At 42.0% G+C, this 13,016-nt stretch overlaps 1 protein-coding gene across 1 annotated transcript in view; it reads left to right on the forward strand.

Moving 5' to 3' along the window:
• Positions 1–13,016, forward strand: part of il1rapl2 (interleukin 1 receptor accessory protein-like 2) — a 496,025-nt gene that overhangs the window by 194,376 nt on the left and 288,633 nt on the right. Inside the window, exon 5 of the mRNA XM_060832313.1 lies at positions 12,505–12,579. Coding sequence (XP_060688296.1) covers positions 12,505–12,579 — 75 coding nt within the window. The remainder of the gene's footprint in view (positions 1–12,504; positions 12,580–13,016) is intronic.

Genomic DNA, 13,016 nt, shown 5'->3' on the forward strand with positions numbered 1-13,016 from the left:
GGTGAAATTTGAATCCAATAATATTTGGAATTGAAAAGGAATCTAATGGTATTCATGGGATATTGTAACCATCTGTTTCACGAGGGAAGGAAATCTGCCATCCCCACCTTGTCTGGCCTACATGTGAATCCTGACACACAGCAATGTGCTCAACTCTAAACTGCCCTATGAAGTGGCCATGGAAGACACTCGCTTGTGTCAAATTGCTACAAAGTCTAAAAACAAATCACAGCATAATGCTAGAATGGTGAGCAATTTTGGCAGATCAATGCAGGACTCAATGATCTTTTATGTAGTACAGTCAGGTTTTGTCAGGACCTGGAGTTGATGTACTTAAAACAAACAGCAGTCTGACAAATACAAGAGACAATGCGCTTAAAACAACTTTGGAAAAAAAGTGTTGCAACTGACCAAAACTGGGTTATGAAAGAGAAAAACTGTTACCCCTCTTCACCTGCACATTTCAAGTCAAATAATCAAATCCTGTTTTTATGGCCTTGACTAAAAAGTAGATCAAGATCAAATAAGGAAGGACTTAAACTTATTTTCAAGTGGCAGAGTAAGGAAAGCTTATCCCTCCAGTGTGTAGTTGATAACAATAAGAAGTTACATCAATGTGTTCTATCCCATTCAAGGTGTTCACTGTGATAGAAACATAAGAACAGGAGGAGTCCATTCAGCCCCTTGAGCCTGTTCGACAATTTCATTAGTTTATAGCTGATTGTGTATCTTAAATCCATTCATCTGCTTTCATTGCATAGCTGATAATATTTTTCCCTGTCAAAAAAAAACTAGCATTCCCAATTCTTGCATTTACAATTGATCTCTCCCCCACCAACCCCTGACAAATTTCACTACTTTATGGATGAGCAATTCCAAACTTTTCCTGGACCTCTCAAGTTTCAAATCTTGATCTTGCTTCTCATGCACCTTCTTTGCAGCTGTCACATTGAATTCCTCGCTCTATTCAATCATTCTACAACATTTGTATTGCATGCTAAACAAAACGTTTCATTGTACTTAGGTACATTTCGCAATAATAAATCAAATCAAATCAAATAAAAACTGAAAGAACTGAGGATGCTGTAAATTAGAAACAAAAAGAACAGAAATTGCTGGAAAAGTTCAGCAGGTCTGGCAGTATCTGTCGAGAGAAGCCAGAGTTAATGTTTTGGGGTTGAGTGACCCTTCCTCAGAACCGATTCTGAGAAGTGGTCACTCAACCTGAAACATTAACTCTGTTTTCTTTTTCAGGTGCTGCCAGACCTGCTGAGATTTTCCAGCAATTTGTTTTAATGAAATCAAACCAAATCCTATCTTTTGTGTGAAAACGTGATTGCTGATTTCTTCCCTTGAATGGGCTAGTTCTATATTTACAATTCCATTTATTTGTTTTGGATTCTTCAGCCACAGGAATTAGTTTCTCCCTATTCTAGTTAATCCTTTGATGTCTTAAATGCATACATTAGATCATTCCTCAAGAATGAACACTGAGGGACAATAATCCTTGACTCTGCATTCTCGCAGTTTAACTCTTGCCCAGCTTCCTGATATAGAATGACCAAGAATAGGCCATTCAGTGAACAACACAGCTCAGTACATTTGGAAGGAAGAAAATTGGAATGAGAAAGGAATTGTTTGGAACGTTGGGAGTATTTATAATAATGTGGTGGAAAATGTTTGCCTGCGGGAAAATTGAAACAAGACAATTAAATGATTACAAGTTTCAAGTGCATTAATATATTGGAAAATTATAAATGTGCTCAACTGAACAGCATAGAGGTCAAAACACAATTTTTATTTTTCAAGACAGCTAATGCTGCCATATAGTTGATATATAAACCAAAATGATCACTGATTGATTTTGCTATGAAAGGTTACACGATTGTTTCATGAGATCCAGTACCTAAAGCAAGCCCATATTTAAAAAAAGCATGTTTCCAGGGCACAGTTTTAAATAAAGGAACAACATTTCCTGTTGGTATTTGTGTTGCCAGAAGCCTTGGAATTGACTTAATTCATTACCCAGTGTTGTACAATTTCCTTCAGAAGTCACAACCAAACACAGGGCCATTTATCATGACACCAGCTTTATTTGAGATAAAGACTTTTGAAACAACTTTCTTATGTGCATTGTAACTTTGGGGCTTGGCCTTCCAATAAGAATGGTGTATGATATTTAATTTTGTTTTTGTTTTTTCAAAGCGGCTGCCTTTCAACAATAAATGTCTGAGGCTAACAGCGTTTTTGAATGACTACCTACTAAAAGTGCTTTCAATAGGTCAGATAACCAGACTTTGAATTTGAGATTTTTTGAATGGGAGGGCAAATTAATTTACTGCAAATCCCAATCACCACAGAACTAAAGGAAGCGTTGACTCAGTAACAGTGGGTTGATTGCTTTCCAAATATTAATTAACTGTGGGCAGTGCATTTGTGTTTTGGCACTGGTTTGACAAGAATGATAGTTTCTATTTGCATTCTAAATCACCAGCTGTCCAGGAAAGATGGATGGCTGGCTTCCTCTTCATTTGTCACTTTAGATCCACATTCTTCTAAAGAAAAAGAAAAATTAAATTAGACTCAGAAGAAAGATAATAATAAAAAAAAATCCTCATGAAAGTAAAATTGCCTTTTGCCTTGGAGTAATATGAAGGTTATTAGAAGGTGATCCAAAAAACTATGATTCTCAATAAACAAAGAAATGAAATTCTGCTGCATGCACAGTTTGCTTAAAATTCACAGTAATTTTCCTCTTCGAGTTTGCCATCCTTTTATTCATTACAGTTTCTTTATGTGAACTGAAATGGATTAATGCAGGTTGGCAGACTCACAAAGACGTTAAAACAATTAAAATTAACTTGCACCAAGAACTGCGCAGTGGTCGCTCCCTGAAGGGGTAGCAATGCAAACAACATGCTGCAATTAAATAAGTTATTTAAAGCGGGAATTGTTGCAAGACATTCCCTGTAAAATAATAATCCCAAAGTACAGTATGTTAGTCCTGGATGATTGAAAGGGAAGAACAAAGCTAGTGCATTTAATGAATTCTGTTTTGGTTGTCCCAGATGAAGTGACAGTTTCATGATTACCCCACTACCCATAATTTGGTTGGGAATGAATAGTCTGGGTTTATTTGACTCATTCACTGGAGGCGCTGAGTGCCCTGAAGTTATGCCCTCAGCAGCTACACACACATTTGCTGGACAAATCACATTGCTTGCCAGAATTGGTGAAGGCATTCCAGTGCGTAGGATTGTCTCAAGAAGACAGGTTGGTCAGGCTGGGCCCCGAGTTTAAGAAAAAGAAGGGTGATTTGAAGCGTATAAGATCCTGCGTGGTCTTGACATGAAGTTTAATTGTGTGAATTAGCCATGTATAGGAGACACCGCTTTAAAGTTAGCGACTTGGTGCTCAGCAATGAGCCAGGACAGGTGTCAGATCTCGTGGTGGGAGAACACTTTGATGATAGTGACCACAACTGCCTCACATTTACCATAGCGTTGGAGAGGAAAAGGAGCAATCACCAAGGGAAAATATTCAAGTTGGGGAATAGCAAATTATTATGCTATCAGGCAAGAGTTGGAAAGTACATACTGGGAGCAATTGTTCTACAGAAAGGACACAGCAGACATGTGGAGACTATTTAAGGAGCAGTTGTTGCGAGTGATGCCTGAATTTGTTCCTCTGGGACAGGTAAGAAGGGTAAGATTAAGGCATTTTACTCATATGTGAAGAATAAGAGAATGATCAGGGAGAAGGTAGTGCCGATCAGGGGTAGTGGAGGGAACTTGTGCGTGGAGTCTGAGCAGAAAGAGGAAGCCCTAAATGAGTTTTTTTTTGCCTCAGTTTTCACTAAAGAAAGGGACCTTGTTGTGAATGAGAACTTTGAGGAGCTGGGATACAAGCTTGAACAGATCAAGATTGATTAAGTTGATGTATTGGAAATTTTGGCAAACTTTAAGATTGATAAGCCCCAGGGCCAGACCAAATTTATCCTAGGTTGATCTGGGAAGTGAGAAAGGTGGTTGCTAAGCCGCTGGTGAAGATCTTTGCTTCCTCACTCTCCACAGGAGTCATACTGAAGGATTGGAAGGAGGCAAATGTTGTTCCTCTTTTCAAGAAAGTTAATAGGGAAATCCCTGGCAATTACAGACCAGTCAGTCATACATCTGTGGTCAGCAAGGTTTTGGAAAAAATTCTGAGGGATAGGATTTATTTGGAACTTTGGAACCCTCAACCCCAGACGATGGTGGACATGGAGTGTTTGAACACTTTTAAGATACTTATGGATGGATTCATGTTGGGCAGGAGATTCAGGGTAATCTGGGGAAATGGGAATATGAAATTCAAGACAACAATAGATCAGTCTTGATAACATTGAGGGCAGAGCAGGCTTGAGAGGCAGACTGATCTATTTATGCTCCTATCTCGCATGTTCATACATATTCGCTGGACATATCTGCTGATTTGACATCAATTCTGCCATTTTAAACCTCAGTTCTTCAGATAGCAACCTCCCTTAACCTCAACTTGTTCACATCAGTTTATATGTATTGGTCTTTTACATATAAATTCTGTGTCCAAGGTCTCCCTCTCTCACTCTCAGCTGAGGAAGAAGAGAGGCTCCGAATGTTATTATTTGAACTATATCCTGGCGTTGTACAATTTTTGATCTTGCCTAACCCAGACCAACAGTGGCAGATCCACATCAGATTAACCTCATACAGTAGCACGTGCTCAGCAGGAAGAAAGAATCTTCCTTTCTGAAGGGATCATTAAATACTTAACAGGTTTGTAACTTGCTGATTTCTTTTATTTACTGCCTTGATTCTGCAAGTACTGAATGTTATCTGCCATTGTTTCAAGTTGCATTAGGAGCAGTGTGGCAGCTGCTGAAAGACTTTGTCCAGACTTCTCGGTTTCTGCATTTGCTCCTGAACATTGTTGCATAGATAGCTACTTTTCTTGAACTGAAGCGTGAAGAATGAAGCAGAGGCTGCGCAGAGCAGGGTGAACTGATGGAAAATGGAGAAGGACGAGAGGCAACAGGGAAGGCTAATCTACCCAGGATGGCCAGGAAGCAATCCTTCTCCCTTAACTTCACTTCAGAATAACATGAGTCATGTCAGCCCTTCACTAAAACAGCCCTTATTGACAGCTGCCAAATGCAGAGGTCTCAGATACCATTGCCAATGACTGTCTAGAGAATGGTGATCAAGAACTTTTAATTAATTAAGCTGTAGCTGTAAATATTTGTGAAATCTCAGTTTGCATCCAGTGTTGATAAGAGAGGACATTAGCATGCTCTATTCAAAGACAACTAACTCTATAGCCATAAAGAAACTGGTGGAGAGAACACATGAGGAAGGCGTTGTTGCATTATCCCTCGACTAGTAATCCAAGATGGAGGTTAATATTGTGGGGCAATGAGTGAAAATCTGGCCACAACAGAAGGTGGAATTTAAAGTCAGTTACAAAATCTGGAACTGAAAGCTATTCTCAGTCATGGTAACCCTGAAATTATCAAAGATTGTCATAGGAGTCTATGTGGTTCACTAATCTACTTTAGTAAAGGAAATCAGCCATTCCTACCTGACCTGGTCTACAAGTGATTCTAGTTCCACAGTGACATAGTTTAGCACTTAACTGCATTCCAAAATAGGAGACAGTGAGGTCTGCAGATGCTGGAGATCAGAGTTGAGAGTGTGTTGCTGGAAAAGCACAGCAGGTCAGGCAGCATCCGAGGAACAGGAGAATCAATGGTTCGGGCCAGAGCCCGATGAAGGATTCCTGATGAAGGGCTCTGGCTGAAACATTAATTTTCCGGCTCCTCAGATGCTACCTGAACAGCTATGCTTTTCCAGCAACACATTCTCAACTGCATTCCAAAATAGCCAAACAAGGTACTCAATCCAGGAGCAATTAGATATGGGCAACAAATGCCTTTTTGGCAGCGGGTCCTCATACCATCAAAGAATCTTTGAATACTTTGTCGTACAGGGAGTCAAGGACAGCACACATTTATTTTGCAGCCTTGGCATGTCACTCTGAGGTGAACCAGTTTGGATCAAACCAATTTCAACAGCCCAGCATATGGCTGGCGTGTCATTGTTGGCAGAGAATCATCATGGCGAAAGTGAAGACTGCAGATGCTGGAAACCAGAGCTTACATCAGAGTGGTGCTGGAAAAGCACAGCAAGTCAGGCAACATCTGAGGAGCAGGGAAAGCTCTTCATCAGGAATAGAGGCAGGGTACCTCCAGAGTGGAAAGATAAATGGGGTGGGTTGGGGGGCTGGGGAGAAGGTGGCAAAGAGTACAGTAGGTGAATAGGGGTGGGGATGGAGGTGATAGGTCGGGGGGGGCGGGATAAGTGGGAATGAAGATTGGCAGATAGGACAGGTCATGGGGACAGGGCTGAGCTGGAAGGTTGGAACTGAGGTAAGTTGGGGGAAGGGCAATGAGGAAACTGATGAAGTCCACATTGATGCCCTGGGGTTGAAGTGTTCTGAGGCGGAAGATGAGGCATTCTTCCTCCAGGCATCGGGTGGTGAGGAAGCGGCGGTGGAGGAAGCCCAGGACCTCCATGTCCTCGGCAGAGTGGGAGGGGGAGTTGAAATATTGGGCCACGGGGCAGTGGGGTTGATTGGTGCAGGTGTCCCGGAGATGTTCCCTAAAGCGCTCTGCGAGGAGGCGTCCAGTCTCCCCCTTCCAGCTCAGCATTGTACTACCTGCCAATCTCCCTTCCCACCTATCCGCTCCACTGTCCCCTCCGACCTATCACCTCCATCCCCACCCCAATTCACCTATTGTACTCAAAGTTTGGGAGAAGATTTGTAGCTCAGGTGCTCATTGTTGTGGTTCTGTTCGCCGAGCTGGGAATTTGTGTTGCAGACGTTTCGTCCCCTGTCTAGGTGACATCCTCAGTGCTTGGGATCCTCCTGTGAAACGCTTCTGTGATGTTTCCTCCGGCATTTATAGTGGCTTGAAGTCGACCTGGACCCAATATACCGACCACTGCAGCGGACAGCTGGAACTGACAACCGGAAGCGGCAGATTCGAACCACTACAAATGCCAGAGGAAAGATCACAGAAGCGCTTCACAGGAGGCTCCCAAGCACTGAGGATGTCACCTAGACAGGGGGACGAAACATCTGCAACACAAATTCCCAGCTCGGTGAACAGAACCACAACACCTATTGTACTCTCTGCCACCTTCTCCCCAGCCCCAATACCCCCCCACCCAATTTGTCCACCCTGGAGACTTCCTGCCTCTATTCCTGATGATGGGCTTTTGCTGGAAAAGCACAGCAGCTCAGGCAGCATCCTGCTTTTCCAGCACCACTCTGATCTAAACGGAGAATCGCCAACTCAGTGCCCCCTCGGACTGTCTAGGAGGAGCCTGCAGTACCCGGCAGAACATGATTCATGGTGGAATGTCACTTGATGCACTCCTTGACCATCAGGGAGGGACAGTACCTCGTCACCAGCGATATGGTAAACACCTGAGGATCAGAAAAAGAAGAGGCAGGAGGATGAAGAGTGAGAACTTTCTTAGAGTGTGCACTGTCTGCGAGTAATCAATGCAGTGCCACATCAGTAACCCTGGGGAAAGTGTGGTGTTTGTGACAATGTCACTTATAATCTGGAACCCCAGGCTTTTCTTCTAAGGACATTGGTTTCAATTCCACCAAGGCAGACAGTTAAATTTTGAATTGAATAAAATGCTAGTCTCAAGGAGACAACTGTTCATATTGTAAAAATCCATCTGGATCAATGATACCTTTTGCGAAGTAAATCTGCCATCCCTACCTGGACTGACCTGTTTTTGACTCCACATCGATGAACAAAAGTGATCAATTTGATGTGGCATGGTGGCTCAGTGGTTAACACTGCTGCCTCAGAGCGCCAGGGACCCGGTTTCGATTCCAGCCTTTGGCTTCTGTGTGGAATTTGCACGTTCTCCCCGTGTCTGCGTGGGTTTCCTTCAGGTGCTCCGGTATCCTCCCACAGTCCAAAGATGTGCAGTTTAGGTGGATTGGCCGTGCTAAATTGCCCATGGTGTTCAGGGATATGCAGGGTAGATGGATTAGCCATGGGAAATACAGGGTTAGAGGGATAAGGTAGGGGCTGAGTCTGGGTGGGCTGGTCTTGTGAGGGTCAGTGTGAACTTGGTGGGTTGAATGTCCTACTTTCACACTGTAGGTGGCCTTTGATGGGCAATAAATGCAGCACCCACTTTTGAATAAATGAAGGAATAAAAACAATCCAAATTCCCGTTGACCAACAGTCCCAGACCCAGCTCTGACACCCTTGAGAATTTTGTAAATAACTGGGATGGTTAATTGAAGTTGCCATGTGTTAATTAAAGTTGAAAGTGATTCTGAAATTGTAATGATTAAAGATTGAGTGGTGACTGTGATGTTATGTTACAGAATAATATGGCTCATAAGTCACCAAATCGTCATGAGTAAATTATTTTTCACAGCTAAAACAGTGTTATATATGATATGTATAAATCATAATCACACACCCATATATAAATAGACATGAGTGGGACATTACGGTTCTTTTTCTTTCAAGCCAAGCATTTTTATGGAATGACTTTTGTTAGGAGCAGTCAGTTCATCAGATTGCTTCTTAGGTTGTGAATTCTGTCCTAAATTTTCAATCATGTGAATCCAACCTGAATGACATTTCCTCTGAAGTCTCAATAAAAGAGGAAGAATTCACATACATTCAGCTCCCGTTGTCTCAAAGTGCCTTCCGTTGAATGAATTATTTCTGAGTGCACCAGCTGGTCTATGTGTTGGGAGAGGTGTCAGTCTACAAACCCACAGCCAGGTCTAACAGTCAGCAGCCAGATAGATGACCAATTACAGTGCCTACTGAGAATATACCAAGTTAATAGCATTAATGGTCAATAGTCAGTTCCAATGAATTGGGTTTCACTGTTTCAAAAGGCAATGGTAAGGTATCAATCTCTCTCTCTCTTTCTCTACGACTTTGGCAATATTTGCTCAAATTGTACCTAAGATAGTGCCATAAGTGGTGACTTGCGAACTTTTCATTGGACTCATTTAAGTATATCTGACAATAAAGCTAATTCGGTCCTGTTTTCCCTGGAGCGTCGGAGGCTGAGGAGTAGCCTTGTAAAGGTTTATAAAATCATGAGGGGCAGGGATAGGATAAACAGATGAAGTATTCTCCCTCGGCTGGGGGAGAAAGTAAGAACTGCAGATGGTGGAGATCAGAGTCAAAAAGTGTGCTGCTGGGAAAGCACTGTGGGTTGGATGCTGCCTGGCCTGCTGTGCTTTTCCAGCACCACACTTTACCACCCTGGGATGGGGGAGTCCAGAATGAGAGAGCATAGGTTTAGGGTGAGAGGGGAAAAATTTAAAAGGGACACAAGGGGATGGTGCGTGTATGGAGTGAGCTGCCAGAGGAAATAGTGGAGGCCAGTACAATTGCAATATTTAAAAGGCATCTGGATGGATATATGAATAGAAAGGGTTTAGACAGATGTGGGCCAAGTACTAGGCAAATGGGATTAGATTGGTTTAGGGTGTCTGGTTGGCATAGATGAGTTGGACTGTAGAGTCTGTTTCCATGCTGTACATCTCTATGACTCTATAATTCAATTCCATCCCTATTTCCAAACTAGCTAAGGGAACAATTTACTTTCTTACCTTTCCATAATTTCTTGGGCACAATTTCCGATACTGGCTACATCCCAGTAGATGCAGTGCAACCAACCATGGATAGCGTCAGAGTGGATCTCAACAGTTTCCCCACAACCCTCTTTTTACAGCCATAGCAGACATATTCTGATAGGTAACTGTAGCTTGAAGATCCCATAGCCTCTGTGACAAGCTTCCTAGAGAAAGCAAGTTTGCGGGTTTAGTAGTTGAGGGTAAGTTGGCAGGTAGGAAATGGGTTAGGTTTCCAAGTGGCTGAAAGGGAAGGGCGGATGATAGGTGAGTGTTTCTTATGACAATTGACAGTTGTTACACAGTCAACATTAACCTAGCCTTTTATTGAATTCACATGTCACCATCTGCCATGGTGGGATTTGAACTCTCACCTCCAGTATGTTAGCCTAGGGTTCTGCTTTACTAGGTCAATGAGCAGACTGATGACTGTGTGGGTAAAGGTAGCAGGTGGAGTGTAAGATGGCAGGTGGAGTGTAAGAGTGTAAATTGGTGAGGGAGTAGAACGGTAAGTAGGTGATTGAGAGGTAGTATTTCAGGCTAGAGTGGCAGATCAATGGATGCCAGGAACGCCATGGATAAGATGCATGTGGGGATCATTGTTAGGGGTTATCGGATGTTGATTGGGTGGGATTTTATGCCGCAGCTACATTTGGGTATCTAAGGGAGTGGACAGCAATCAGTTGCCTGGTCCTGGTGGGAGAGGGGAGGTTTTTGGTGTCATGTTTTTCTGAGTGTTGGATGCTCTGAGGAGGTGGGAGTGGGATCAGTGTGAATAATTGGTGAGGATGAGGGGTCAGTAAATTAAAGTGGGTTTTAATTCCTCTTCTGGGGAGTTTTTCAACTATGTAATTCCGAACCCTCTGCACTCTGATTTGGTAAGCATTTTGTCAGAGTGTTTGCCTAAAGTTAAAGTTTCCCAAGCAGTTACACCACTCCCCCCACCCCACCCTCAGTCAGGACTTCGGTGAGATCCCAACAAGTATCTGCCATGATCTGACTGGTCTTTGCCTATCTGGAATTTGTAAGTGTTGGAGTATTGTATAATTGTTGCTTCCTGTGCCCTTTAAAGAGTCGATGTAACTTAGCCACTTGGAGATAGCCAGAACTGCGGATGGTAGAAGTCAGAGTCAAAAAAATGTGGGGCTGGAAAGGCACAGCAGCCCAGGCAGCATTGGAGGGGAAGGGAAGGTAACAATTTCAGGTCAGGACCCTTCATCAGGACTGTAACTTAGCCAATCATTTTACAAGACCAAATGATCAGCAATACTGCAGAATCCTTTCAGCACCGTGAGTAAAGAGTATAGATTCACAATCATATCCTGTCACAAAATGTACAAAATTAGCATTAGTATGTACCACAACTCAGAAACACCAAATTAATGCATTTTTTGGCATGAAATGTTAACTTTTTCTTTGAATTTTGAAGTATCTAAGGCTTACAAGTTTATAAAGGGTGTTATATTATAACTTAGCATGCCTTAATGCTACTTCCTCAGGCATCCTGCCCCACCTGGATTGTGGGGCAAATGAAGCTTCAAACCTCTGCCATTGCTGTCATTTTCTCCTCTGGGCAAGGCAGACACTGTTGATTTTTCTTTTCGTTTGTTCATTCAAGTGCGTGGAACTGGGACTTGTTTCTTCTTCTTTTCTCCTTCACGCTGTTTGTTTTGAGAGACACCATAAACAGTGGATAGAAGCTTCTCTTTCAAGCCCAATGTGCAGAAAGCTCTAGGCTTTGGTTTTAAAAGCAACCTCTTTCCTCTCTCATTCATTGGATTCAGTTGCTGAACTCTGGAATTTTAATTGTGTACATAACCTAGCATAGTACTATTTCATATTGCAATCGGCCATTGTCTTTTTGATCAAGAGTTTTGTTCTTACTCCAGTGCCATTTTGGAGCCAGTGTTCAGTTTGTATTATTTTAAACAATATGTGCTTTCACATTCTCTTCATAATTTAGACCACTTTCCTCTTGTTGCAGAGGAGGTAATTTATTATGGTGAAGAATTTCAACAGCATTATGGAAACTGCACATCTGCCAGATAGATTAAGTCATCTTTAATGTATCCGATAATCACATTGTTTAACGTTTAAAGCTGTTACTTTTACTGTACCTTCATGTGTAACTGTTTCGTAACTCTATTATGACAATTACTGCCTGAGATGGAACAAAACCAAAGCAAACCAAAACTTCTCAGATTCTGTGAAGGAATTAACTGCATTATATTGATCTACCATGAAAAGCTAATGAGAAACCTTATGTCCTGAAATATGTATGCATACAGAACATTTGCTATATTCTAAGAATCTGAACTTGCTCTCCTTAGAATGAAGCAACTTAAGGGAAGATTTAATTGGGACATTCGTAATTTCTGATTGATTTTAATAGGAGGGTTGGTAACTAAAGTGTGTAGCATTTATTACTTGTCAAAAACGGTTAGGGGAAGATGACAAAACATTTTTGTTGCACAACACATTCATATGATCTTGATGAAACTGTCAGAAAGGAAATTAGAAGTAAGTCCATCAATAACTTTTATTAGAAATAGAGGCAGGAATAGGCTACTTGGTGCCTTGAGCTTGCTTTGCTATTCAATCCAAACTTAGCTGGTTGGGAAATGAGACAAGACTATTGTGACTGCTAAAAGCTGACAAATGATGCTTCCTTAATTTAAGAATAATATTTCCTCCCCTCGCTGGATGTGATTCAGATGACATAGATACCAAACGTTTTTATCCTGTTCCATGTGACCTGTCCTAATCATCTACGGATCTCCTTCTATCTTTCAGCTGTACTCACTGACAAGCTCCCTCAGCTTCTCCTCCCTCCTGAAAACCAACAAAATACAGTCGATGTCCAGCTGGGTAAGTTACTTTCTGAGCAATCAGTCAACCTCAGTGTCTACACAATGAATAGTAATAGAGAGATGTAATTTTTCAATTGTTACATGTTAACTCGGGAGCATTCTCACACTTGGCCTGTTATTAAGTCATGTATTCCTTGTTTTGCACCTCTGTTGTTTCTCTCCCTTTGGTTATTTGCAGTCCAGAGCAATATTGTTAGATGTGATGTAACCGCCAAGGATTTTTGTACTACTATGTAATGGCTGAAGGTGGCAGTTTAAGCTGGAACTTCCAACCTCTGTGAGTGGAGCAGTTGGTAGAGATTGGTTTCCAAAGGGCTGAAAGATTGTTGGAACAAGTAACTGTACTATGGTGACTAATGAACAGGGTGTAAAAGGGAGGGGTGGAGTTTCTCTCCCCATCCCTGAAGTACCAGTGGCTAATCTCTATTTTCATCA

Source organism: Hemiscyllium ocellatum, chromosome 11 (genome assembly GCF_020745735.1).
Source record: "Hemiscyllium ocellatum isolate sHemOce1 chromosome 11, sHemOce1.pat.X.cur, whole genome shotgun sequence".
Lineage (NCBI taxonomy): Eukaryota > Metazoa > Chordata > Chondrichthyes > Orectolobiformes > Hemiscylliidae > Hemiscyllium > Hemiscyllium ocellatum.